Source organism: Herpailurus yagouaroundi, unplaced genomic scaffold (genome assembly GCF_014898765.1).
Source record: "Herpailurus yagouaroundi ecotype Mexico unplaced genomic scaffold, PumYag 162, whole genome shotgun sequence".
Taxonomy (NCBI): Eukaryota; Metazoa; Chordata; class Mammalia; order Carnivora; family Felidae; genus Herpailurus; species Herpailurus yagouaroundi.
Window position 1 is genome coordinate 69,513,521 of NW_024412403.1, and position 27,441 is coordinate 69,540,961.

The window sequence follows — 27,441 nt, forward strand, 5'->3', positions numbered from 1 at the left end:
AACTCCATTTTACATGTGATATAAAATGTTGTATCTTTTGACAAATGAAAAACATAAAAGGAAAAATCCGTTTTCGTTAAAAAAATTTTTTTTCAACGTTTATTTATTTTTGGGACAGAGAGAGACAGAGCATGAACGGGGAAGGGGCAGAGAGAGAGGGAGACACAGAATCGGAAACAGGCTCCAGGCTCTGAGCCATCAGCCCAGAGCCTGACGCGGGGCTCGAACTCCCGGACCATGAGATCGTGACCTGGCTGAAGTCGGACGCTTAACCAACTGCGCCACCCAGGCGCCCCAGGAAAAATCTGTTTTCAAGCTGTACAGCTTTCACAGCGAATGTCTTAAAGATGTTACGTTATCTTATCTGTAGATGAAAAATCCCCTCATATTTTACTCTCTGGCCTGTTAATATTTTATAGTAGAAGCATCTGTTTCTTTTCTTGTAACCCTAATCATCTTTCATTTTATATTTTGAACAGTGTTATTTACTTGTCTACTACACCGGCTGGCGGAATGTCAAATCTTTTTTGACTTTTGGTTTAATCTGTCTGTGCAACATGTATCTCTATGAACTGCGCAACCTCTGGCAGCTTTTCTTTCACGTGACCGTGGGAGCGTTTGTTACACTACAGATCTGGCTAAGGCAAGCCCAGGGCAAGGCTCCTGATTATGATGTCTGACACCATCCTTCAGACATACTGCCTTGGCTTCTGGGGAAAAAGGAGGGAGTATATTTAACTGCCACTGTGATGAAGAAACTGTTCACCACAATCAAGAAGCTCTGCTTTCTTTTTCTCCAGCTATCCTTTTTGTTTCAAGTCAGCATGGCATGCCTGGGAGCATATAGTACCTGTTAGGCAAACTTCATATTGCCGTGAGATTATTATTCAGAGGAAGAGACTTCTCTCTCCAGGGCCATGACAGTGGAAGAACAGTCAGATGCCATTGGAAGACTTGGCTAGCAGTCCTGAATCCTTCTGAAGAGTTCAATCAAAAATGTATGTGGTACATGCTCTGAGGACCGAGTGGGAACTCTATGACCTGGGTTCGCCTTTATGAGGCATGAGTATAGCCCAAATAAAAAGATGCCACAAAGTTTATATTTAAAACAACTTGCTAAATATCAGATTATTTGCACATTTAAGGTACCATGAGTTTATGAAGTCTAGGATGGTGTGGAATTGGTTCTTTTCGTCTTATATTTTTGCTTGAATCTAAACTCTGGAAATCACTTGATGTATGAGAAAGCTGTTATAAGCGCATCTTTCGAACATCACAAGTACTGAAAACACAGTAACCTGTTTCCTTTCTAGACCATGTTTGTAGTTTCTTTTGAAATCACTTTTAAAAAATGTGGTTTGTTAAATTATAACCATTGTTTCCCAAACTTCAATCACTTAAGTATTATATATAAGTATTATTTCTTAATATTATCTTTAAATTTTAAAATATTGTAAAAACAAACTAATCTCTACTCCAAGAGGAAAACCGGCATCAATTTACCATGAATAAAGGGTAACAACAAAATAAAATTAAAACAAGAAATGTTATTAAATTCTAACTAGATACTAATGTCTGCTAAGGTGTTGAATCCAAGAAGCCTGCTGTGTGTTGCAGTGAGAGAGATGTTACCCAGCACCAAAATGGGGCTCTCTCTGTGGGATTATGAGAAGAATGAAAGAGAATTGTAAAGGGAATGACATTCTCACTGTGATTCTGCATTATTTAGCTCTGTGTTGTATACCACCTAAAATCCTCCTGTGTGCTACCAACGGTGTGGGTCCGGAACACTGAACTTGTACTAAGAGAATCAGAAGGTAACTTCTCCCAGCAACTCTTATTATTTTATGGCTTTGAGGAGTTCTGCACCTAATTTCTTAGAGAACTCGTTTGTTTTTTCATAACATTATAAAGATTGTTCAAGAGGTTATGAATTAATAATATAGGAAGCACGATTTGATTCCATTAGCAAAAATCTACATCTCTACTGGTTTTGCAAGTTACCTTCATTAATGATTTTCTTTTGTTTTTAGAGAAAAGATTCCAAACAAGGAATACATAAGGAATACGAATTTAAAATTTGATATCCAGAAAACAGTGGACCCATTACATATAACTCATGTTACTGGGCATATTTATTAAGCAGAAGAAATAGTCCGGAGGGGTAAAGTCGTTGAACTACCATGTTTGTTTGAACCTGTATATGTAGGCATGCCTGCAACTAACTGTAAAATCTTACTAGCTAGAACTTTTTGCTGCACTCCCTTTTTAGGAGAATGAGGCAAAAGGAAGACAATAAGCTTGTAATGTCAGGGATTTATTTAAAACCGGAAACTCCAGTTCACTTCAGTTTTCTGCCTCTAACAAAACTGCAGAGAAATTATATATATTCTGAGAGCTGCCCCAAGATATACCACATGATCCTGACTCATCAAAATAAAACTGTTTGGCATTTTATACTTTTGAGCCAGGAGAGTGAAGTGGTTCAGTGTGGAAAGATTTTTCTGAACTAACTGTTAAAACAAGAGGAGTTCTCTTGTAAATAGCCAATTAACCAAGAAGTTGGAGCATTCTGGTTAATTGTGATTTTGCTATATATTGATACTTAATAGCTCTCTTACCAGTTTGGTTCACTTTGGTTTTCCTTTATCATTGAATTATTGAATTATGGTGTTTGGTGTTTTGGATCAGTCAGCAAAGACACTTGAAAACTCACCAGCTGTTTAATTTTTTTTTTTGCTTTTGTTTTGTTTTTTTCTATTTTTGGATAATGGGATGTTTACATATTAATGTAAAAACTGAAAACAGGTATAAATAATGTTTTATGTATAGAAATGCTTTTTTTTTTCATTATTTGGTATCTGCGTCGCTGAGTGTTTATATAACTTCTCTGCCCTTTCGTGTTGTTGCCAAAGAAACTGAATTTGGAATGAAAAATTTTTACCGTGAGTATAACGTTTTTAAGCTCATTAGGCTTCTAATGTGTATGATAGTAATACCGCACTGTTACTTCTAAGAGCAGTTCCGCATTTACCTAATCATAATGAGTTTTGTCATGGAGGCTGAGAATTAGTTGTCCTCTTGTTATGAAGGAGGAAACTGAGGTAATCAGATGTTAATGACTTATGTAGGGTTACAGAGCTAAGCACATACAACTCCTAATCCCTTAGCCTTGGGGCCCTGCCTCCCCAGAGTGGGGACTGATGAAGATAACTAGGGTTGCACTCAGGAAATAGATCTGTTCTTGGTAAAATCAGGGAATTGGGAACTTAATGAGCTCAGGCCTGCTAGTGTCAAATATAGGTGTGTATTAAGGTGACTCTGAAATACTGCTCTTTTATTAAGGTGTTCTAAAAGTAATTACAGTATTTGCTTACGATATTTGCTTGGTCTGTATTTGAAATGTATTTATACCTAGCCCATTTCCCAAAAACAGTTGAAGCACCCTATACAAAAATAAGACAAATACAACAGCAGTAACTATGAACAGAAAGGAAGAAACACAAGATCAGTGAAAATGAAAGGTGAACATGTTGCTGTTACCAAGTGTGAAATTTGACTTTTGAACTTCCTGGAAATCATGGCTAGGAGGGAAACAAGTTTCCCGTCGCTAGCTCTGTCTGTAAGAGTATACCAGTTCCTCAGGGAAGACATCTTCCTGAGGGATTTTGGTAAAGAGGTTCACGCTTGGGAGTCCTGTGAAATGCTAAAATGAACAAAATCCTCAATGGTTTTAGCCGCTTGCATATTAATGATTGTGCCTTGATCCTTGACTTGTACCAGTTTTCAGAGGCGTTCATTTAAGGAGTTTCGGTGTGGTTAATAGAGGATTTTGTTGGCATGAGGAAGAATTCTTCTCCTAAGCTAAAAATAGGTACGTGTTAAAGCTTGAAAATCCATTTGAGACAAATGCCTAGAGACATAGACCTTTAACTAATTCTGTCATTTTATAATTCATATAAAGTTAATGTGCTGCCCCTGGATTAGCACATTTATTTTGTATTAAATGTGGTCTTTTTCACAATGGAATCTAGTCTGGAGAAATGACTGGTTACATTTCTGTTAGGCAGTGTCCGGATTTGTCAAGGCTCCACAGACCAGGTTTGTCATATGAGCTTTAACCTCCATGTCACATAAGTGCTTCCTGTTGAGTTTAGCCACCCACCAAAATGGGAGTTGCTTGGCTTTATTCCCAAAGTCTTACTAAGTAACCTATGGAGCCCCACTCTGAGCTGTTGGATTTCCAAGAGACACAGCAAAATGTGTGTGCGTGTGTGTGCACACTTGTGATGTTATTTTAACAGACTTTTAGTTTATTTTAAAAGAGCTGTCATGAAGTATATAGTAAAACAACAAATAAATTGCACTTGACCTTGAATAAAGCAGGGGTTAGGGGCACCAACCCCTCCCCAGTGCAGTCAAAAATCCATGTGTAACTACTTTTCTAATAGCCTACAGCTGATCAGAAGCCTTACTGATAACATAAGCAGTCAATTAACACATATTTTATATGTTCTATGTATTATATACTGTATTCTTATAGTAAAAATCTTAAGATCATAAAGAAGAGAAAATACATTTATAGTACTGTAATTCTAAAAAAGTCCACATGTCAGAGTGCCTGGGTGGCTCAGTTGGTTGAGGTTCCAACTCTTGATCTCAACTCAGCTTGATCTCAGGGCTGTGAGTTCAAGCCCTGCATTGGGCTCGGTGTTGGGCATGCAGCCTACTTAAAGTCCACATGTAAATGGCCCCACACAGCTGAAACTTGTATTGTTCAAGTATCAAGTGTATTTCAAAGGCAGCTACCATTCAGATCAAATTGAACACTTAGCCTTTACCACAAATTACAGGTAATTCTTCAGGGCTGCCATCTTTGTCTGTAGTCAAGCCTTCTTTGTATTTCCCTACTTTATCATCTCTAAGGAAATGCTGTAGTAAAATCAACCTGATTTTTTTATTTTGATTGGCTTTAGTAATATGCTACTTAAAAGTTAAGCACCTTCAACTCCAAGGGTTATGAACCAGCTTGTGTGTAAAGGCTGTGTTGGCTGAGAATTTACCTCTTCTAGTCTTATCGGTTAGGGTTAGAAATGTCTGATCATCTTCATCAATGTTCTGAGACTGCTGTTGAATGCTGGCTTATTTTAGCATATTTCAGCTCATATTTCTGAGCGGTGAACTTTTCAAAGAGAAGCAGTGTCTGTGGCTGCCACTCTTGTAACATCTTCTTTGAGTGGCCAAGTTTTCTGAGTTACTCAATTTCACAAGATGAAGTCACAGTGTTGAACATACTGTTGAATGCACTCAGTGGTTGGAAGCCACGTGGATTGTATCCTCCTTGCTTGTGAACAGGGAGTGCAGTTGACATGTGTGTACATGTTTTCTTTTGCATTGGCAGTGCCCGTATATAATAAGTAGTCTTAGCACAATTGGAGGCTGTAGGAAACTCCAGGAGAGAACAGGCTTAATTCTAAAGAGTTCCTGAAATCCGTACCGTAGCCTTATGAATTGTTCCTGCTATTTCCTTGGTAACAAACGGTATTTTCAGCCCCACCTCACCCACAGTTCATATTTGCCCCTTTTCCCTGCATCCCACAGCACAGCAGTGCAAGTGTCACTGAATGGAAGCATATTCAGGCTCCACCTGAGAGTAGGAAACAGGACTCCAAACTTTTGTTTCCCATTTGGTCCTGGCGGCCCTCTGCAGCTCTGCCTTCATTGTTTGCCTCCTTAGTGCCAGTGCTTTTCTGTGAGGCTTCGGCTCTCCATGACCTTGCCAACAATATTTGGCCTTCTACTTGGAATTCTTCCAGTGCCTGGGACTAATGATAAGAATTCTTAGCACCTTTTGTGGGCCAGGGCTAGATCGTCCTACATGGTTAATCCTTAGGGCAGCCTGGGGGATGGGAGGCACTATCTCATATTTGCTTGAGGAAACAGACTTACATTCAAACCTGAGATTCAGGCTTAAGTGATTCAAAAGTTGGTGTTCATTTTTCTGTGCCGCAGAATCTCAGAAAGAATACTCCTTGTATGTTACTGACAACCACTGGGCCTTTACTGTTCTAGCAGCAGTGAGAACAGACAAAGCTGACATGGAGGGAAACAGTACTGTGTACAATAAGGATGTCATCCTTACAGAAAGCCTTTCTGTAAGCTTTCTTTTTATAGACGGAGTACCCGAGGCCTAAAGAGGTTAAGTCACTTAACCTCAGTCAATCTTGCCACCAATCTTTGTGGCACCAAGATTTCAGTCCAGATCAGTCTTACTCAGAACTCATGCATGCTCTTAGCACCATGTAATATTAAGCTAGACAACATGGAAATATGTTGAAATACATAAGGAATATATGTTGGAATGTATATCCAAGTAATCTACATTTTAAAAGTTTTATATAAGTAATCTCTATACCCAACATGGGGCTCGAACTCATGGCCTTGAGATCAAGAGTCACATGCTCTATGGACTGAGCCAGCCAGGCACCCCTCTGCATTACCTTTTTAATAAAAGGGATTGGTCAGTGCTAACTTCTGCAATATGGCTATCCAAGACTGAGCAAAATGGTTTCCTGAAATTCCTGTATGTAGAACAGTGACATGGGGACATGTGGATGCAAGGGGTATGGTGAAACTTAAATGAGCCTTAGGTTTTAGGGCAAGAGCTATACAGTCTGATCTTTGTATTAAGTCTAATGATTCTTAACATAGAATGTTAAAGCTTCACTGGTGATTCATTTGTTACAAACATTTACTTTTTCTAATTGAAGGACAGAATTGGTTCTCTGATATAAAGTAATTTTATGGAAATTCTGCTTTAATTGATTCTTATATCTGAAAACACTAAACAAAAAAAATAGAACATAACTATTTACAATATTGAATAGTGATTATGAACTTGGACTCAGATTCTCTGGCTCTCTTCTACTGGCATTGTGACCTCAGCAAGTCACATAACCTCTCTGCCTCCATTTCCTCATCTGTAAAATGGGGGTAATAGTACCTTGGGCAAAGTGTTGCTGTATTAAATGAGTCCATATATAGAGAGTACTTAGAACAGCACCTGGCACATTGAGTGCTAGGACAGCACGGTATGTCTTCTTGTGGTCCGTCTTGTTGGTGTTGCTATTACTTTCAAGGTAATAAGTCTTTTATGTTGCAAATGCCCCTAAATATAAGTCATCGTACAAAGTTTTTCAGAGATTGGCAGCTAAGAGAGGATCCTGTTGAAATGTCTAGCAGGCATGTTGCCTGCCCTGGCAAGCTCTTGTGTGCAGATCTCTGGGCAGGGCAGTAGGGATGCATTCAAGGACAGGAGAAGGGAATGGAAACACATGCTTGCCAAGTGCTGCTGTACATCAGGTGCTTTCGGTATAGAAGGTTATGTGAACCTAACAATATCCATCTGAGGTAAGTGACTAGGATCAGTTGTTTGTTGTCACACAGTCTGGAAATGGTAGACTGTGCTTTCCAGGACCCCACAGTCTCCCAGGTACTGGAGTGCTGTCAAAAGGGGAAGGTGCCTCTGGGAACGTCATGTTGTCCAATGTGGCCCTAGCACTGTGGCCCCATCATTGTTTGCTTTGAATGCTCTGATCTAGTGGGTACTCTTGAATGGTGGCCACCCTCGTGCCCACCACTTTGTAGGGGTGTGCATGTGCGTGAGGTCTGTGCATTGATGGGAAGCAAGGGGTGGCAGGATGCAGCCAGCAGCCTCTAAACCATAATAAAGAAATAGCATATAGGCGCTGGGGATGTGATGTTCAGGGCACTCTTAAAAAGTGCAAATGCAACATGGGTCTTAAAGGACTAGTCTGATAAAAAATGCCGTCCTCTGCTCCCCACCCCCCAAAAAAATCCCACATGAACCAGGAAGTGCCACTCTAGCTAACTGACAAAGTCAAAGCACAGAAGCAAATTTTGCAAAATTGGAAAATAAAGATGCTGACAAACCAGAGATTCCAGGCAGGTCTAAATTAGAAATTGGCTGAGGGGGAGAAAAAGTGATGAGGGCCCTAATGGATTCCAATGAGAATTCTTTAATTCACAGTCCTAATAGACCAGCAGTAGGCAAGGGACCTTGGGGATGAATATGCGCTCACCAAGTGAGGGGGCGGCTCAGTTCTGTTCACTAGAAACAGATGCTTGGGTGAGGTTTAAAGTAGCAAGCTAGTTGGGACAGGGTGCCTACTTTACCCTCAGCCCTAGACAATCCTCTTCCTTCTTGTGTTTCACCTTCATCCCATCTTCTGGACCTTCTGCTGGGTCTGTGAACCGAGACTGATCACCTGGCCCTCAGCACTGTATGGATCAGGGCCCTTGGTAGGAAAGGACTCTGGCCACACTGCCGATGCGTATGGCTGCTGCTACTTCTGCTGGCGTGGTGTCTTAAGGAGGACAGAGCAGAGGCTGTTGCAACTTTGGTTTGAAGGTGGTCTTCCCAAAGATCCCCCTTGATGGGATGCTTTCATCTATTTGTCTGCCTTTGGCTTTAAAATCTTAAAATCCTAACTTGATTGTGTTTATGTTTGTGTCATATTTGTGGTCTGGCACATGAATATTGGACAGGGTCTCACAAATATTTAGAATCTGAGAATTCTAGAGGAGAAAGGAACCTTGGAGGTCAGCCATTCCAGTGGCCTGACTTGGCTTTGTTCTGGTGTCTGTCTTGAGAAGCAATGACCCTGCAGGTGGGAAGGAAAGATAGGCAAGAAGAGGACAGCAAATACTATATTTTTTGTTCCAAGACAGGAAAAAAAAAAAACAAAAAAAAAAACACTAAAGGGCTTTTGTGAAAATCTGAGTGGCCAAGAAAAGCTATAGTACTTATAGTAAGCGGACCTCATTTCACCTGCTGTCAACCTTGAGAAGTGGCAAGCCCTGTATCCCTGCAAGATCATCAGGACCCAGCCAGATCAGTGCACTGGACAGAAGTGCCTGTGGGCACAGAAGTGCCACAGCTTTTATCCTTGAGGATCAGAGCAGCCTCAGGACATGCACCAGGTCTTTCTCCCACTGCCTCCTGGGCCAGGGAGGAAGCACAAGTGAGAAAATGTATAGGAAAGCTCTTTATACACTTTGGATTAAGTTCATCCAAAGGCAGGGTGTGGAGGGCATGGTATTCTCTGGTCTGCCGTGCCCTCTCTGTACCTCCTCCATAGAAAACACAAGCCCTCCAGCTCTCCTCCTGACCCCTGTGCTAGGTGATACTTGCCATGGCCAGCATGGCCCAGACTTACAGTCCCTTCCTTCTAGAGACAACCTGTACATCATTTGTTCTCTTCAGTGAGGAGTTATTTTGATTTAGACAAATTCAAAAGCGGGGAGTTTTCATAGTGTGTGTCCCTGCCAGTGCTGCTCTGTTGTTCAGTTGGTAGTGAGAATCTGCTCAGCGCTACTTCTGAGCATTGTGCATCCCAGCGCCCAAGAATGCTTTCCTGTCCTGAAATGATACGGATTCAGCATCTTTCCCAAGCTCTGGAGGCTCGCTTTCTGCTAATTAGCAACTCATGGCCAGCTTGCAACATTATGGAAAATAGGCACATTTTATCATGTAAAAACTATAGCTCTGGGCATCATTTAGCTGTATGACACTCAGGTGATAATCTACTTTTGGAAAAGTTCTGTAAATGTATTTGTGTTTTTGAAAGTCTTAAAGTAACAGGACTATCTGGTGAATATGTAGCTTCAGCTCCTTCAGTGCACCAAGCTTCACTGTGCCTTCCCATAAACATTGCTAATCTCCCTCCCCCACCCCCACCCCCACCCCCAAATCAGATCATCAGCATGTTGGCTGAAGTCTGGTCTTGGTTTTAATGGTCTTTGCTGTCAGTGGATTTTTTTTTTTTTAAGGTTATTTTCACAGAGAACAAGTTGGGGGGGAGGGGGAAGGGGCAGAGAGAGAGAGGAGGACAGAGGATCTGAAGCGGACTCTGCTGAGTGCAGACAGCCTGATGCAGGGCTGGAATTCCGGAACTGTGAGATCATGACCTGGGCTGAAGTTGGATGTTTAACCGACTGAGCCTGCCAGGCCCCCATAATATACTGCCTTCTGCGGGCACACTGTCAACGGATGTTAAAGCGGTGTTCAAAACTCACCACACATGAGTCTTTACTAATAAGTTTTGCTAATTAACATTCTAGGTTTGGATATGCTTTTGCACAAAAGTATAAATCTATAAGGGAGAAGCAGATACGTTCTCTGGAATTAGTTCAATGGAGATGGGAATGGGAAGGGCTTATGAAGGTTATGAGTTGCATTCCTTTGCTGTCCTGTGTGTTGGGTGTGCATGCATGCGCATCCGGTGCCATGGACCTGCCTGAGGACTTGCCCTCACTTAGTCCAGTCAGCCTAAAGCTTGGCCTTTTCATTTGGTTTCCTTTTCTAATTGATGTACCCTAGCCTGAAAAGTTCTCAGAGTTAAACATGAGCTCTATACCATTGCATCCTTTACCATGGACAGTGGGATTGCTAATGCTATTCAATTCTTTGGAGCAGGGGACCTGCCTATGACCAGGACTGCCATGGCTATGTCTCCATGTGGCCATTGTTGAAATAAACCCAGTGAAGTCTTTTTCACTGGCTCCTTCATTTTCACTTGACCAGATCCCTCTGGTTTTATTTCCTGAGCCCAAATATAGCCCTGCATTTGATGGGTGCGGCCGACAGGAACTGCCTTTCTGCCACCTTTCCTTTCCTCTCGAGGTAAGAGGAGTCCTGGGGCATGCATGAAGCTACCTGTATGAGCTTAGCAGACAGGCCTGCTCTGAATCTCTTCTCTCTTTACCAGTTGTAGGAGTTTAGGCAAGTAACTCAACCTCTCTGTATCTCTTCATCAGTGAAATGTGGTGGCCAGGAGGATTAAATGAGATGAAGTTTGTGTGATGCTTATCCCTGTGTCTGGCACATAGTGTCCAGTAAATGGTAGCCACGGTTATTAGCTGCCCAAGTCCAATCAGTACACTTTCAGCCTGCATCTCCCTGTCCTCCCTGCTACTTGGGTCCTTTCGATGATCTGTGTTCTTGTATTTTCAACTTTCTTTCCCTTAGCATAGAAATGAGTTGGGCTCACTTGTTTTAAAACCTCTTCCCCTCAACCCTGCATCTTTTCTGGTCCCATCCTAAATCCCTTGTCCCTTCACTCGTGGTGTCTCTCACCTCCTCATTCCTCAGCCCGCTGCACTCTGGAACCTGCTCCTCAGCCCAGTGAACTAACTCTCGCCAAGGTCACCAATGCTGTCTCACCTGACTGCCACAATGACTGCAGGCCCTCGCCGACATTCTCCCCGTAGCAGCGTGCTGTTCCCCACTCAAGGTAGGTCTCTGCCCTCTGGGGCTCCCTGCCCAGTGCCCCAGCAAGGGCCGAGGGCACTGTTCTTCAGACTGGAACCAGGCCCTTGGCCCAAGCCACAAATCAGACCAGGACACATTACCAGTGAAAGTGTTTAATAGTTAAATTATTTAAATAGACTTTTCAATTTCCATGGGAAATCATAATCCTATCTGTTTTTGCAAGAGCAGGAATAAAAAGAGTGCACACCCTTGGAGGGAATGAAGAGCTAGCACTGCATGGTGTTGCCAGTCACTGCTGGGATAGGAGGGATGGGCCCCCGAGAGGCCAAGGAGACCGTAACCAATGGGGGGAACCACCGGAGGAACTCAGCACGCACACGTTACTCAGGTTGGAAGCAAAATTAAAACCTAGCACCACTGGTGGGTGCTATGGAGGGGCCGGGGACTTGAGAATGCCACCATGGAGAAAGCCAGTCCCCCCAACAGATGCAAGAGGGGCAATGCAGAACTCAAAGGACAGAGCAGCAGAAGCGTGGACAGACTTGAGCTGGAACTTTTAGGTCCGTAAACTTTGCTTCTCAGAGCTGTGTTCAAATTGGGGTGAGAGATGGTGTGTGGAAAGGGGAGCTCGCTTCGGCAGCACATATACTGAAGAAAAAAGGGGAGGCCGGTGCTAGTGTCCAGTGAGAGGTGGTGCAGATGGGGATCAAAATAACATTTTGCAGTTGGCATATAGCTGCCGCCCTACCTCCTTCAAGCTCGTGTTAGAGGTGAGAATAATTCTGCCCTGAGAAGCAACAAAAAGATGTGGGCACAGGACCCAAGGATTCTGTTTGAATATATCCCTATGATAATATATCATTTTTCAGTTTTAAGCCCGTTTCCATTTTATACCCTCAGAGGATATAACAAATATAATTTTTTCCAATATATTTCACGTCCACCTCCCAAAAAACCAAAAACCAGACAAAACAAAATTTCTGCTAGCTTTGCCCTTTGGACGCTGAAGGCTCTATCCTTTTCTCTGGTCTGCAGATGAAGAGCAAAGCCACCACCCTCCCTGAACCTACCTGAGGGCTGCACATTACCCCCAAGTCTGAGGCATTATCTCTGGGCGAGCCACCTGCACGGTAGCCAACTGAGAAAGGTAGGCAGGTAAGGCTTCCCACCACCCCCGCCCCCCCCCCCCCCGCCAGCTGAGCACCTGCGGCCATCCCTGAGCACTCACAGCTGCCTCTCTGCAGGCAGCAAATGGTTGGCATCTCAGGGAGAAGAGGGGACAGGGGCCGTGCTGTCTGTTGCAGGCTGAGGCTGCTTCCCTTGGTTCCACCTGAGCCTGAGATGGGAAGGCAGTTTTTGTTTTATTATCCATTTGCATTTTACTTAGGGGAAGTGATGTGTTAGAGAGATGGGGTAATGTACGCATGCACCTTCCCATTTAATCTGACTGTAGGGCACCCCAAAAGGACATGCTCACTGCTCTGGTTGGACCTGGGAAAACCCAAAACTGCCTAATCTGAAGTGAAGTGAGGGCAAGAGGCATCCTGCATGTGACCAGTTCCACGGCATAAACACACACACATCTACACCAGTACATACGCTGACACACGTACAGTACAAACGCTGTGCACAGCTGTTTTCTAATATAGTTTACAAAATATAGAATTTGGTATATTTTTTAGATCTCCAAGGTTTTCAATAATACAAAATAAAAAATACAAAAAAGACAAGTTGGGATTCTTGCCCTCCCCCCAACCACCAGTGGCATCTTTGTTTGCTTGTGGGTCTCTTATACGCATACAACTAGCATAGTCTAAAGAAGGGCACAGAAAGTTGTTTTATTTAATAAATATTTTCTTTTTCTCAGAACCACCCCTCCTTGCTTCGCGTCTTCTCGCCTCCCCCTCACAATTTGTTCTGTTCCCCTCCAAGAGGCGTTGTCCACCTATGTAGGTGAGGAGGAGGGCTGCGGAGAAGGCCGCAGTCCCTCCAGAGCCAGCACTCCTGCCAGCAAGCCCCTCCATGGGGCAGGGGCCGTGGCCTCTGTCAGGGGTTTAAAGGCTCACACAGGGAAGTGGACCCCTGGGGCCGCTGGGTTACCCTGGGCCAGAGTTGGGCCGCCGACCGACCCACCCACCCGAGGCTGAGGCCTCCCCCTCAGCTCTGTCGTTGCACACTCGGCTGCCACACACCGTAAGCACTCAGCAGCTCCTTTCCACCTGCGCAGCAGCATCCGTTAGAAAACTCGGGATTCGGATCGCGCCTAGCGGAGTCTTCTACGGAGGAACATCTTTGGTCAGCTTGGTGCTCGCAGGACGCTGGCACCCTGGGGCCTGGGACGGAGGCTGCGGCCTGCCCACAAAGGCAGAAGCTGCTTCTGGAGTCAAAGTGGAGAATCTCACCGGCGCAGCCACGTGGGCTAGAGCGCAGGCTTCCACCTGCCCCCCCTCCGGCATACAAAGAAGCCATTTCCGTTTCTCTGGAGGCCAGGCTGCCTGGCATCACTGGCTGGCAGCTGCTAACTGAGCGGGGGCCCACCGTTGAGGAAGTAGGTCATCATCTCTCCTTTGCCCTTGACCTTGACCACGCCCCTGCACTCCAGCTGGTATGTGTTGGCAGCCAGCACCTGGTACATGTCTGTGGTGACCTGAGGAGGCAAAGAAGGGGAGTGGATAGGCCATTGTTGAGCCAAGCCGTGAGCCTGTTGTCAGGCAGCTCTGTCCGACTGTCCCCAACACACAAGGGTGGGTGGCACCCTGACAGCTGCTCGCCCCTAGACTTGCCTGTTTGAAACAAGAAGGATGACAGCACCTACTTTGTGCCAGGCAGGGTGGCCTGTGGTCCCTGAACTGCCTGTCATTGTCCACAATGAGAGAGGTGCAGAGGCTGAGAACTGCTTAGGGCATCCACAGCATTCTGACGCTGCCCCACTGATACCAAGCATGGGCCCAGCATGTCCACCCAAGTCTCGCTCCAGGACAGATCAGCGATGTTCCTGGAAATTGGTTTTTCACACCACAGATGGAGAGCCACTGTTTATCTCACTGAATCTATGAGGTAAATACTGTTATCTCAGCCTCAGGAAACCTAAATCACTTGTCTGAGGCTACATAGCTAACAAATGGCAGAGTGTGGATTCAGTTCTATATCCTAGTGCCCATCTCTGCTTTAGCTTTTGGAACAAAGAGGGGAACTCACCAGTGGCTTCAGTAATCACTGCACTATTGTAGGGCTGATGTGAGCAGCAATACAGATGAATGCTTCATGAAGTGACCCAAAAGCCGTCTGAGTACAGCCCACACACCCCGCCAGCCACCCCACAAAACCTCTGCTGAGGATCCTGGCCCTGCCTGGCTGTCAGGCCAGGGAAGAAGGGGCCAGAAATCTCTAGATGGGCTGCTGGAAGGTGACCCTACTGGGTTATCGCATGTGTTCCACGAATGGGAAAGCCCTATGCAAAGGTGAGGTGCCGGGCCGTTGTGTGGCTGCTGACAGAGTCCCTCACACCTGTCTGTGGGTGGGGTCGGACACTCTGCAAACACACATTCCTTTCCCCCCAGCTGCCATCTTGTTGTCCCTTCTCCCTTTGGCACAGGGATAGAAGTGAGAGAAAGCCATTTGGCCAGGTTCCTCCAACAGCACCTATCAGGCCAGGGCCGTGCTTGGGCTGACCCTTTGTTCAGAGGTCCCACAGAAGAGAGGATTTAAGGGACATTTAAGCAGTGTCAGTGTGATCAAAGGGCCATGAAGAGAGCAGAGTTCAAGCTTGGGAAAACAGATCAGGGAGGCTAAGTGACCTGCCCACTTATGGCAGGACTTATGGGGGCCCTGGGGGTTCAGAGGTACAGGAATACAGCCCAATCCAGGACCTCACTGTTGTCAGACGGGAGCAGAAGGAATTAAGGGCAGTCTAAGAAAAACAAAAGCAGTTGAAGAGAGGTAGGCCCGGGAATTGCAAGAGCCAGCTTGCACAGGATGAAGAGAGGAGAAAAAGTCTCTGGGTCTCTGGCCAGGCCCCTTGGCAACTAGGGTGGTGGGAGCACCATCCCAGGGATCACTGGCCTTGCCTGGTTCTGTTGCACCAGGCCCTGAGTGCTGTGAGCTCCAACTGGCAAGACCTTGCTCCCTGCAACCATCTTGGTGTCCCCTTGTATGCCTGGGTCGTGGCATTAACACTCCTGGTTTAGCATCAGCAGTGGCTCCTGCCTTTACTCCCCCAATTCCTTCTGTGGCCAGTAGAGGGCTTTGCACAGGAGTGAAGATCTGTCCAAGGTCCTGAGGGCCTGAAACACAATGATCTCCAAGCTCCCGAGACAGTGCCAGCTACCTTCAAAATTGGCTGCAGAAATTCTGACTGGGGACTGTGGGCAGCTTGCACTAGGAACCTGGAGTATCAGGCAGAGGCCCCCATGGGGGTGAGCCGGGTGGTGGATGCTCCGGCACTCACCTGGATGCGGTCAGGCACACCGGTGCTGTCCATGCGGCTGGCCACGTTCACCGTATTGCCCCAGATGTCGTACTGAGGCTTGCGAGCCCCGATCACCCCAGCCACCACGGGGCCAATATTGAGCCCTGCAGGGGACAGAAGTCAGCAATGTCATCAGGGCTCAGACCAGTGCTCACCACACTATCATTCCTCCCTTGACACTCAGCAAGTTCCTCTGGACTTAGTCTGAAGACCGCCAGTGTCCTCCAGGCCCGCGACCATGCTTTACCCTGCAGTTCCCACGAAATGCCTGCCAACCCAGACCATGAGGTCTGTTCCCACAGCACTGTTCCTGTGTCCTTGCCCCCAATCAGGTCTCAGCTCCTGCAAGTCCATCACCAGGACCACCCTCTTCAAGGATCCAGTGACTCACTGCAGCATCCCACTGCCTGTCCTTAATCATCCCTGTTGCTGGCATTTCAGTTTTCAGTTCATTCTAACCACACGTACCAGAACTCATCCTTTTCTTCCTCATCACTCCTGTTTCTTTCAGGGGCACAATCATTTTCATTCTTAGTACCTTGCTCCTAACCCACAGTGTCTTCTCTGTCCAGGTGATCCTCCCCTGGGCGTCTGAGCTCAGTCAGGGAGGCCACCGTGACCCAGCTCCAGGAAGCAAGGCTGCCATCTCCCTCCTGGCACTTCTGCTCTCATCTGTCCACCTTCCTGGTCCTAGGCACGCCAACCCCGATCACCCTGCCCCTCAGCCTTTGCCATGCTGGCTCCCCACCTCAAATGTCCTCCCTCCTCTTCAAGCAAGAACCTTACCCAACACACCTGGCTTAACTGACACTGTCTAGACATTTTCTGCCATGTTTCCAAGCCCCTGGGCGCTCCCCCTCCTCTCTCACATGGGGCCACATTAAACCTCACTGTTGTGTGTGAAGTAGGATTGCAAACATAGCAGAAGCTCCCAAATAGAAACACCGTCAGTCCTTAAGACCCTTCCCTCCACGACCCTCCTCTCCAGTCCTGTCAAGGCCCTGCAGCTTTTTACCCGACCTGCTCTTCCCAGGCTGGACTGGCCAGAAGGCAAGCTCACCGATCTTCATCTGGAAGTTGTTGAAGGAGTGCTCATTGATGTACTTCATTTGGTCCATGAGCTTCATGGCAAAGTCAGCCAGGGCTTTGATGTGGGTCTTGCCCACCTTGTCATATGTAGAGTCATTGAGGCCTGAGGCAGCCATGTAGGTGCTGCCAATGGTCTTGATCTTTTCCAGCTGCCTGAACCGATCCTCGCTGATGATCTAGATGGAAGGAGGCCAAACCTGGGTTACCACCAAGGCTGGGGCACTGAAGTCTATGGGGGAAGGGCAACAGCATGGCCCCTCATGTCCTCCCAGTTCACACAGGAGGCCCAACTCCACACCAGCTCAGTGCGAGGCCAACAGAGCAGGCCTCCTCCCATACTTACCCGTGTGTGGTCACCGTGAGTCACTGTCTGCCCTGCACCAAGAGCCCCAGGCCAGCCCACTAGTCACCTCAGTGTCTCTTGCCCCCAACAGGGGCTGGTGGCCATCTCCTCCCTTCCCTGGCTCATATCTCCATCCCTCCCAGGGATACCACCTCATCTTTGTCCAACGAGACACCCACCTTCTATCTCCATTGTCTGTCAAAAGCCTGCCCAGACCCAACTTCAGTCAATTCCAGCTACGCTCTGCCCCAGGAGCCTCATGGGCTGTTTCCAGCACAGCCCGTTCCCAGTTCCATCCTCCTCTTCCTCCTCCCAAGGCTCTGTATTCCCTCTGGGGTTGACCTTCTCACCCTCACCACTCAGGGGGCTCCCAGGGTCGAAATGCCCTATTGGGCACAGAACCCCCAGCAGCTGGCACACACTAGGTGCTTGGCGAGGGTGTAGTAAATAAGACACGTTTGTGTTTCCACCTCTGCTATTCTGGGCTTTGTGTCTTTGTCCTGCCTTCTCCCTTAGCCTAGGAGTCCCTCCTTCCTTGGACTCCCTCAAAGGCTGGGCCCCAGCCTGGTGGGAAAGGAATGGTGGCTGATGGAGAGTGGCTGGCAAGGTAGCTGGGCAGGGCCTCAGTGGGACAACAGACCCGCAGAGACTTCAAATTCCAAAAGCCTGGGCTGGGACCCCCATTCTTCCACCTACTAGGACTGACCTTAGGCAAGCAGTGTCTCTAGGCCTGTTTTCTCCTTTGTAACACAATAGAGGAAGAAATGTAGGCAAGGTGCCTGTCTCCCCCGCCCCTCTCCTGTTTGCCCACCCGTCGCACCTCGTCAAAGTCGGCGATGATCTCATTGAGTAGTCGCAGGCACTCAACACCCTCATTGTTGGCCTCCAGCTCAACGTAGAACTCAGAGAAGTTGGCGATGGAGGCGAACATGACGGCCACGCACTCACACGACTGGTAGTAGAGCTCATCATTGCGTCGCTCGCGGGCCAGGAAGTGGGCGGCCACATCCTTGGGCAGGATGTTGTGCAGCAGCCGCCGGTTGTAGGCCTGCAGCTCCTCCATCTCCTCCTTTTCCTCCGTGGCCTAGGACACGGCGCCCGGTCAGGAGAGGCATGCGGCCTGCCCGCATGCACCCGAGACCTCCACTGTGCCCAGCCTCTGTCCCCCTGCTGTCCCCACCTCTGGCTTTCCATGAGGAAGCACCAGAAAAGTGAGACACTTGTACACATCCAACTGGGCTCTGCCTGCCTGCCCCTCGGAATGTGTTGGCCCCGAAGGAGGGAACCCCGGGCTGGAAACGGGTCCTGGAAGACAGGTTGAGAGCATCCTGTCTGACCAAAGCTAGACCAAGGCAGGGGGTTACAGGGATGGCCAAAACTACAGCCCCAGTGGCCCTCCAGCTACCAAGAGCTCCACAATTGTCCACTTTCTTCTTCATATCAGGAAGTACAATCAGAAAAGCAGTTTGATAAGGATCACTTAATAGACCAACCCCACTGGGACGATGGCTTAAAGCCCCACCAATCTCCCTGGTTCCCACCAGAGCAGACTCACCCCAGGGCCAGGAGGTACAGATGCCCCAAAGTGCCACCAGGGGTGGGATGGGCACATCACCATTGACTTTGGTTCCCCTGGGTCTGGGAAATAGGGGTTTGTGGTCACTCACCATCTAGCTTAAGAGCCCTCAAATCAAGAGGCCAACAGTGACACACAGCCTGAAGAGCAGAGACAGTTATGCACCAAGGTGTGCAAGGAGCCATCTGACCAGAGTTCACGTGACACAGAAGGTACACAGTGCAGTCTGCTAGCTTCCTCCCCCTTGATGGCAAACAAAATGGCCCCCTTAACTGGGAGTGATCATGTTGGTAAAACAGGCAGGTAAAGGGTCATTAGCAGGGCCATTGAAAAGATCTAGCCAGGGGCGCCTGCGTGGCGCAGTCGGTTAAGCGTCCGACTTCAGCCAGGTCACGATCTCGCAGTCCGTGAGTTCGAGCCCCGCGTCAGGCTCTGGGCTGATGGCTCGGAGCCTGGAGCCTGTTTCCGATTCTGTGTCTCCCTCTCTCTCTGCCCCTCCCCCGTTCATGCTCTCTCTCTGTCCCACAAATAAATAAAAAACGTTGAAAAAAAATTTAAAAAAGAAAAGAAAAGATCTAGCCAGCCTGCTGGGGGCTTTCCTAACTAAACGTGGAGGCCCTTCTATTTGGCTGCAGCTACAACCTCCAAAAGCACCAGGACCACTTCCCTGGCTCTCCCTGTGGATGGTGGCTGCTCATGGGGAAACTGCTGGCACACCCACCCAAAGCCACAGGACCTGGGTCCAGCAGGTAGGGTAGAAAGCTCAGGGACCCCAGGGCTCAGAGGCCTAGCCTTGCACCTGAGGTGAGAGGACCCACAGCCCATCAGTCCTAGAGCCACTGGAAACACAGCCTTGACAATAGGGGTTATGCCTAAGGAAGTTCCTGGATCCTGAGATGCCAGGTGGGTGCAGTGGGACCTTTGCTTCTGAGATGCCTTGATCAGGCCCCTCCTCCCAAGCCACCCTCTGCCTAGCTCTGGTACAGGTGTGCCAGCGGGAGTAGGCCAGAGTGGGAATCTCTGTATTTCTCGAAGGTTACTCCCTGGAAGAGCCCCAGCCGGGCCATCTGCCTCGGAAAATGCACAGGCTGCCCACAGTGCTACTACTGCTGAGACCACATGCCTGGGGGCCCAGGAGCACCCTAGCTCCTTTGATCAGCCCAGCAGTGGCAGAAACATAACACATGCCCTTCCCAGAGTGCATCTGCCCAGTGCCAGGCAGCTGGTGGTGGAGGCTGGGGTTGAGATAGTCGGAGACTGGTTACTGCAGGGAGCACAGGCCAAGGCCCCAGGGTTCTGACCAGGAACTCCCGCCACATCCGGACAACTCTGCCCTGAGACGTGATGTTGGGCAGCTCCCAACACAGCCAACCGCTTCTAGGATTGGGCTCTGGCCAGGTGGGAGGGCTCAGGGGTCCACAGCCCCCTTGCTGATCCTAATAAGGTCAATGCTATGGGAGAGGGATAAGACCTGAGACCCAGTGGTCTGGCCAGGGGCAGGCTTGCGGGTAAGGGTGTGTTCCTGGTACAGACACTTCAGGGAAGCGAAGGACCTCAGGCTTCCCCAGCTCACTGCCAGCACCACACCCACCCACCATGACCTTAGATCCAACAGCAAAATTAGCTGCTGAGTTAGACTGGAGGGGTGGGGAGCACCCGACTATCACTCACCCAACCCAAGGACCTGTGTTCAGGTTTTTGCTTGTTGGTATGTATTTGATGTTGTTCCACCTCCCAAAAGTCCTGGAGGAGGACGGGAGATGAAGGGACGTGTAAGCATCATGAGCCTGTTGCAGGGGTTCAGTGGAGAGAGGCTGACACGCCTGCCAGGTAGAGACATGCTCACCCCCAACCCACACACCTGTGTACAGGCCTTAATTGTTTTCAAAATGGGAGGGGAACTGCGGTTGCCTGAACACTGGGGTGGGGTTGTGAGGGAAGCTCAGACTGCTCTGTTCAGCCCTGGCAGGCAGCCTCACTTCAACCCTGCGTACTCAGGAGCTAGACAAAGAAGCGGGGTGGGGTGACAGGGCAGCAGGTCACAAAGGCAGGCTAAGTGGCAGGCTCACCTGTCCCTTGCTTCCAGCCCTTTCTCGAGATCTTTGCCACACAAATGAGTGGCAGGACAGCCACTGTCTTGGGGGTGGGGGACTTCCTCAGGGCTCACATGGGAGGTGGGGTGCTAGTGAGCAGAGAAGTGGAGGGAAATCAGCCCCAGGTCCCACAGAGCCTGGTCAGCCCCTAGGAGAGAGCTGGGGCCTCTGGGGAGCTTCCCCAGAGGCATGAGGGGCATGAGAGCTGGGAGGAGGCAGGGAGGCAGCAATCTGAGCCAGGAAGGTATGGCCTCACACTGGATATCCCCCGGGTCCCTCCCAACCCAGGGATGATAAGGGGGCATTCCACATGCAAAACAGTTTTCCCCCAACCTCAGGACATCCGTTCAGTGGGGAATCTCAGCCAACCTCCTGCAAAACACAGCAGGGGCCACTGGATGCTCCCATCTTTAAGAATGAAGTAAGTGGAATAACAGGTCTGAGGCTGCCCACAGGGAAGACTTTCTCACCGTGGGCGCCCTCTCCTGGACTTTCTGAGTCGGTCCAGCAGGTAACAAGCAGCGGCTGGGTCTATCACTAGCACCTGGAGCATCACCCTGTGTGTGGCCCAGTGGCATCCCCTCCTCCGGGTTTTGACACCATCAGGGCACAGGGCACAAAGCCTGGAGGCTGGAGCACTTCCCTGGGCACTAGCACCCCACTGCCTCTGCCCCTACCTGGACCACCTCTCCCCAGGGCCAGGGCACAGCCACCTGTCCAGTTCCGGTTGATGGTCTTTGATGCCCCCTCCATCCCTTCTCCCCTGGAAGAGTCTTCAAGCCAGTTCTGGTCACATCAGGCCCTGCTCAGGAGCCTGTGGGACCAGCTCCTGCACTGCAGCCTCTGTGACATGGGGACTGCGTGTCCCACAGTCCTCACCTCCTGCCCGCTCCCCTCTCTCCTGACTCCTCGCTGCCCACACTACAGACTAGAGGCCATGCCTCCCCTCTGTCCCTGCCTCTGGATGCACACAGCAGTGGCTGGCCAATATTTGTGACTTAAGACCATATGTCTTGGGCCCGTCAAAGTCCCAGCGCTGTCAAGGGTGGGATGGTTTGGAATAAGCTCCAGGGTTTTGTCTCTTGGCTCCAGAAAGCAGGGAGCAGACCTGCTGGGACATGGGGCACAGATTAGTGGGACTGAGCAGGACACCTTTTCAGAGCAGGACGAAGGCTCAGCTAGCCCAGGTGATGAACTCGTTCACTCACAAAGTGCTGCGAGGACTGGGTGTGTCCCCCATCCCAGTTCCAGTCCCGGGGCCACCCACCTGCAGTTTCCAGAGGAAGTCCAGGCGGGCGGTGGACTCTACTTGCTGGGCGTGCAGGTACAGGGCCAGCACGAAGACTGAGATGATGATGGGCGTCACCACCTTCAGCGCCACCTTGGTCGCATGCTCAGGGCTGCAGGCAGGAGGCAGATGCCTGGCACCTCATGGCAGGCTCAGAGGCCCCCTCAGGCCTTTGTCTTCCTTCTACTACTCCCCCTTCTCCTTAACCTCCCGCTCAAATTTTGCCTGAGGTAATGCCTCCTCCAGGAAGCCGCCTCAGCTGGCAGCCCTGTCTCAGCCCCTGCTCACACCAGCAGCTCAGCAGCCATTACTCCTCTCCTGATGCCCGCCTCTCCCCCATCACTGGGGAGCTTCCCTCTGGTCACATCAGGGGATAAATGAGGCCCTTGTAAAAGGCAGCATGTACATCCCAGGCATCTCCCAGTGGGCATAGTAATAAGGGAGCCAGGCAGGCCATACTGGCCATCTCTGGGCTTTGGGCAAGTCTCTCTTAACCTCTCTGAACCTTAGTTTCCTAATCTGTAAAATGGGATAACAATACCCACATTTTAAGAATTAAAGATACCAGGGGCACCTGGGTGGCTCAGCGAATTAAGTGTTCAACTCCTGATTTCAACTCAGGTCATGATCTCACAGTTGTGGGATCGAGCCCCTGCATCGTGCTCCAGGCTGAGCATGGAGCCTGCCTGGGATTTTCCCTCTGTCCCTCCCCTGCTTGCGCTCTCTCTCCAAAATAAATAAATAAACATTAAAAAAGAAAAGTACACAAAATTCCTTGTATAGCACCTGACAAACAGTAGGAACTCCACACCTGGTAGCTAATAATGACTAATTGCATTCCTGTTAACATTAATACACACTCTTCATAAAAGCTGCTCTCCCAAACCCTGCTTGCTCCCTGTCCCAGCAGAGAGCCTGAGCCTTGAGCACTGCACAGACTCCCTGACCAGCAGTAGCCCTAGTGCAGGGCCTACCCTACAAAGCCCACAGGCCTTGCTGGCCCCTCTCTTCTGGCAGGGAGCCAGGGGGCACCAGCTCCTATTCTCCTGGGCCTGGGGTCTGACACATGCTCCTGGGGAAGAGTGGGAAGCCAGATGCTTTAAGGTGAGGTCTCTGGAAATGACCTGTGCGTCCTAGGTCATCTTGGGCTGGTGGGAATCACACAAGAAAAGAAGGGCATCTACCCGATGAGGCATCCTTGGTCCCTGGGGAGTAAAGGGCTTCCCTGCCCCCTCCAGCCTTCTCCTTCACTGCCCACCTTGCCTCAGAGGCCCCCTCCCCAATGGGCACCACCGCCTTCTCTGCTGGGCCCTGGGCTGCTGGCCTCTGGCAGCTCTAGGCCAAGGGCAGGGAGAGGCTGTGTCAGAGGACTTGGAGAGTATCCACTCACCACTGGGAGGTCCCGTTGTTGCTGAAGTCTCTGTGAACAGGAAGCGGGGAGGGCTGTTCGGGGCTGCTCTTCGACTCGGCAGTCTCCACTCCCGCTCTGCCCCCCTCCCCCGTTCTGTCTCCCACCTTGCTCTGCCCCTCCCACCGCCATGCTCCCCCACCACTCCCAGCCCTGCTGCCCCGTGCCTGATACCACTGCCCCTACTATGGTTGCTCCCTCATCCCCCGCCCCCAACACCCCTCTGGATCCAAGGAGACTTTCAGGATGGGAGGCTTACAGAAAGCCCAGCCCCAACTAGCATCTGGTCTCCATGACCACAAATCACCCAGCCCATACCTGGGACCCTGGGGCCCCCAGCACCTCCGCCTGGACAGAAGCCAGCCCAGCCACCACCCCAGCCCTTTGCTGCATCCAGAGGAGAAGAAACACTACACCTATGCTGTGTCCAGTGTAGTTACCACAGCCACGTGTGGCTAGAGCCTTCAAGGGTGGCCAGTACAAGCTAAAATGTCCTGCAAATGTAACATAGATACTAGGTTTTGAAGAACTAGTGTGGGAAAAAATGTAATAGGTTTCATGAATCATTTTATATTGACTACATATTCAAATAATATCTTGAATATATTGGTTAAATAAAAATATGAAATTTGTATGCTTTGCCTTTTTAACATAGCTACTAGGAAAATTTTAAATTACATTGCATTATTTATCTATTGGACAGTGCTGCCCTGGAGCCAAGCCAGGGACTCCCAAACCAGAAATGTCCTCTGTTCTCTGCTGCTGCTTCAGCAAAGGAGGGGGGGGGGGGGGGGTGGGGGAAGGAACATGGTAGACCCTCAAGAAATATTTTTGGATGAATGGCTAGACGGATGAATGGATCCCATCCTATAACTTGCAGAAAACACAGTTTGCTGCATTTTCTCAGGGGACACAGACCTGTCACATTTTTTGCACTTCCCAATGTATATGTGTGTGGGGGGGGGGGGGGATAGAGTGATGGGAAGAAAAGAGCATTGATATCAGGCATTTTACCTACATTTTACTACTATAGGTATGATTCCCAATTTACTGGGAGCTAGGTAGCCTGAGGCACAACTCCCATGCCTGCTACCTAGATGTGGGACCTAACGACTCACCATCATAACTAGGAGCCTTTGAGCAGTGCACAGACTACCCAACCATCCTGGCAGCCCTGCCGACCTTGCTAAGTTGCTCTGAGGCTGAAAAGGGATAATGTATGTCCCAGTGTCTAGCTCGAGGCAGGACATAGAGCCCATGAACAACAAAGGCTGTTCTTTTGCTCTCACAGACCTTGCCGTCCAGCTCTGTTGAATCTTTACCCCTCTGGGCCTGAGGTGCCACAGGCAGATGGAGTTAAGTGAAAATAGCTCTTCAGAGACTGTCCTGAACAAATGAGGAACAATTCACTGAGGCCTGAGGGCAGGACTGAAAAACAAACCGGAGGGGACAGCAGGACCTACTCACCCTGAGGCCACTCCCCCACCCACTGGGAAAGAGAGGAGGAAGACTAGACACTGGTGCTTTGCCCAGGTGGTAGGCTGGGGGGCAACACAACACTCCCCTCGCAAGCCCCCTGCAGCCCAGGTTCCCAGCCGCCTGCTCTTCCAACCTCCCTGCACTGTCCCTGACCCAGTGTGGGGAGCCACCTACATGGCGTTGGCGGTGACCAGCAGGTCGGCGTTGTCAAAGAGGGTGACGCGGGGCACCTCAACAATGAGCACATATGTGAGCTCAATGGCCAGCATGAGCACCAGCTTCCCAATGCAGCTGATCTGCAGGAACACGGAGCAGGCCAGCAGGCTGAGCAGCACGCTGTAGGTGAAGTACTGCGGAGAGAGGGCAGCGGGCTTCAGCGCCCTGGCCCCACCCTTCCCGGCCCCACGCCCCGCCCCCCTGAGCCAGCCATGTTTTGGCCAATGGGAACTTGTGACGAAACCAGAAGGGCCCTGGTTAGGAACCAGAAGATGGGGCTCTAGGCTGAGTCTGGCCAATGCTGGCAGCAGCGCCCAGTGGTTAGAGCAGAGCTCCAGGCTCAGGCAGACTTGAGTCGTAACTCTGATTCATTGTGGACTGTTGGTGTGACTTGCGCCATTTATTCAACTTTTCTAAGCCTCATTTTCCCCATCTGCAAAAGCTCCAATGTCACCGTCTCACCGCTGCCATTCCATGAGAGGAAGCGCCTGGTGCCCTCAGTAACTGCAGAGAGCACAGGCCCCAGCCCCTGACCTGCAACGTGAAATCCCACGGTTTGCAAACCGAAACTATTTTCATGACTAATGTGGTGGCAACATCTGAACTGGCCTTATTTGGTGACAAAGACTGTCCCACGTGATGTGATGCTAATTATCATCTTTAGCCTGCTTCTGGGGACGATTCATACATTTTGCTGCAGAAATATTACTGTATTTCATTATCAGGTGCTGCCCAGGCTACACTGGGGGTGTGAGATACTCTTTCAAACTCTGAAAACTTCCAAAGTTCTGAATCTGTCTGGCCCAGAAGGCTGCAGACCAAGGATTGTGTCCCTATACGATTTACCCTGGGGAAGTCCCTTCTGGTCTTGGAGCCTCGGTTTCTTTCTCAGACAATAAGGAGCTGAACCAGAGACCTCGGAGGTTCCTTTCTGCTCTGTCGTCCCCTGATGCTAATCCTAGACATGCCACCGTCGTTATTTTGTTCTTTTAAATTTAGCATCGTGACTTCTGAGTCAGGCACTCAGACTCACTATGCACTTCCTCTGCTTTGAGCTGGAGGCCAAATGGCAGTGGGGGACGCTCCCAGGTTGGACCTTGAGCCTCTTCAGGCCTTCAGGAACCCAGAGAGGGGATACAGAGGGCCCCTTGGGAGGGGCCAGCCTCAAGCCACTACCTGGAACAGGGGCAGAGGAAGGAGTGGGGGGGGGGTCCACCCAGATAAAAACAGCCCCAAGGATAATAATCCTGTCCTTGGGGGCGGGGGGGGGGGGGGGGTGGGGAGGGAGCCCCCAGGGCCAGCCTGGATGCCCATTCAGACCCTGAGCCAGACAGCCAGGAGGCCAGGGCTTACAGGTGGTGTCCCCAAGGGCCTTGGGATCTGTGAGGAGTTGCTGAATCAGAAGACATGTGAGCCTGAGAGCTCTGTAGTCATCAAGGCCTGGGGTCAGTGGGACTGGAACTGGTCAGACTGGTGAGGGCTGAAGGCTGGGACCAACCGTCTCCCTCAAGTGAGGAGCCGGAATAAACCCTGCAGCCACCATCCCCACTCTCTTCGCCCACTCCTCAGCATCTGCCATGAAGCAGCAGCCACCAAGGGGCAACTGTAAGATCAAACAAGCCCCTGCTTCTCAGCAAACAGCCCTCAGGCAGCAGCTCCTGTGAGCTCCGCCAGCTGCACGAGGGAGCAGAGGCAGAAGGGAGACTCGGCTGCTCCCCCCTCCACCGCCCCGGCAGGTTGGGAGGGCTCAGCCGGACCCAGCGGCAGGTGGAAGACAGGCGCTTGTCTAGGTGAATGCTGGCGGGAGTCCTGCCCTTCATGGAGGTTCCCTTGTCCCATCTGTACAGGGGAGATGGATCGGGCTCCTTCCCAGGGCTGGGGGAGGGAGGCCAGCTCTGTGACTGCCCCGGCGGCCCTCACTGCAGTTCTGGACCTTTGTGTGAGTCACGGGGCCCTTTTGGAACTGGATGAAAGCTTGGACTTTCCCCAGAAAAGGGTAACAACTACCGTCACCTCACAGGTTCCGTGAGAGCCCCGAAGGCAGCTGGGGTATGGGAACTACCCAGTGCATGCAGTAGATGCCCTGGGCTGGAAGCCTGGCCTCAGGCTCGGAGAGCTTCCTGAGGAAAAGGTGAATGACGCACCGCACATACCATCGGCACTTAATGCATGCTGCTCTCTAAGGGTT

At 49.8% G+C, this 27,441-nt stretch overlaps 2 protein-coding genes across 4 annotated transcripts in view; one reads left to right on the forward strand and one right to left on the reverse strand.

Moving 5' to 3' along the window:
• The window catches only part of SEC22A (SEC22 homolog A, vesicle trafficking protein), a 70,324-nt gene extending 66,943 nt beyond the window's left edge, over positions 1-3,381 (forward strand). For all 3 annotated transcript variants that reach the window (XM_040484710.1, XM_040484709.1, XM_040484711.1), the window contains one exon: positions 480-3,381. In XM_040484710.1, the coding sequence (XP_040340644.1) occupies positions 480-680 (201 nt within the window). In that variant the 3' untranslated portion in view covers positions 681-3,381. The remainder of the gene's footprint in view (positions 1-479) is intronic.
• An 8,048-nt stretch (positions 3,382-11,429) lies between these two features.
• ADCY5 (adenylate cyclase 5) overlaps positions 11,430-27,441 on the reverse strand; it is a 61,156-nt gene continuing 45,144 nt past the window's right edge. The window contains exons 15-21 of the mRNA XM_040485035.1: positions 25,212-25,387; positions 23,541-23,570; positions 22,130-22,262; positions 18,014-18,277; positions 16,822-17,026; positions 15,741-15,865; positions 11,430-13,940 (exon numbers count right to left, since the gene is read on the reverse strand). Of these exons, the coding sequence (XP_040340969.1) occupies positions 13,812-13,940; positions 15,741-15,865; positions 16,822-17,026; positions 18,014-18,277; positions 22,130-22,262; positions 23,541-23,570; positions 25,212-25,387 (1,062 nt within the window). The 3' untranslated portion in view covers positions 11,430-13,811. The remainder of the gene's footprint in view (positions 13,941-15,740; positions 15,866-16,821; positions 17,027-18,013; positions 18,278-22,129; positions 22,263-23,540; positions 23,571-25,211; positions 25,388-27,441) is intronic.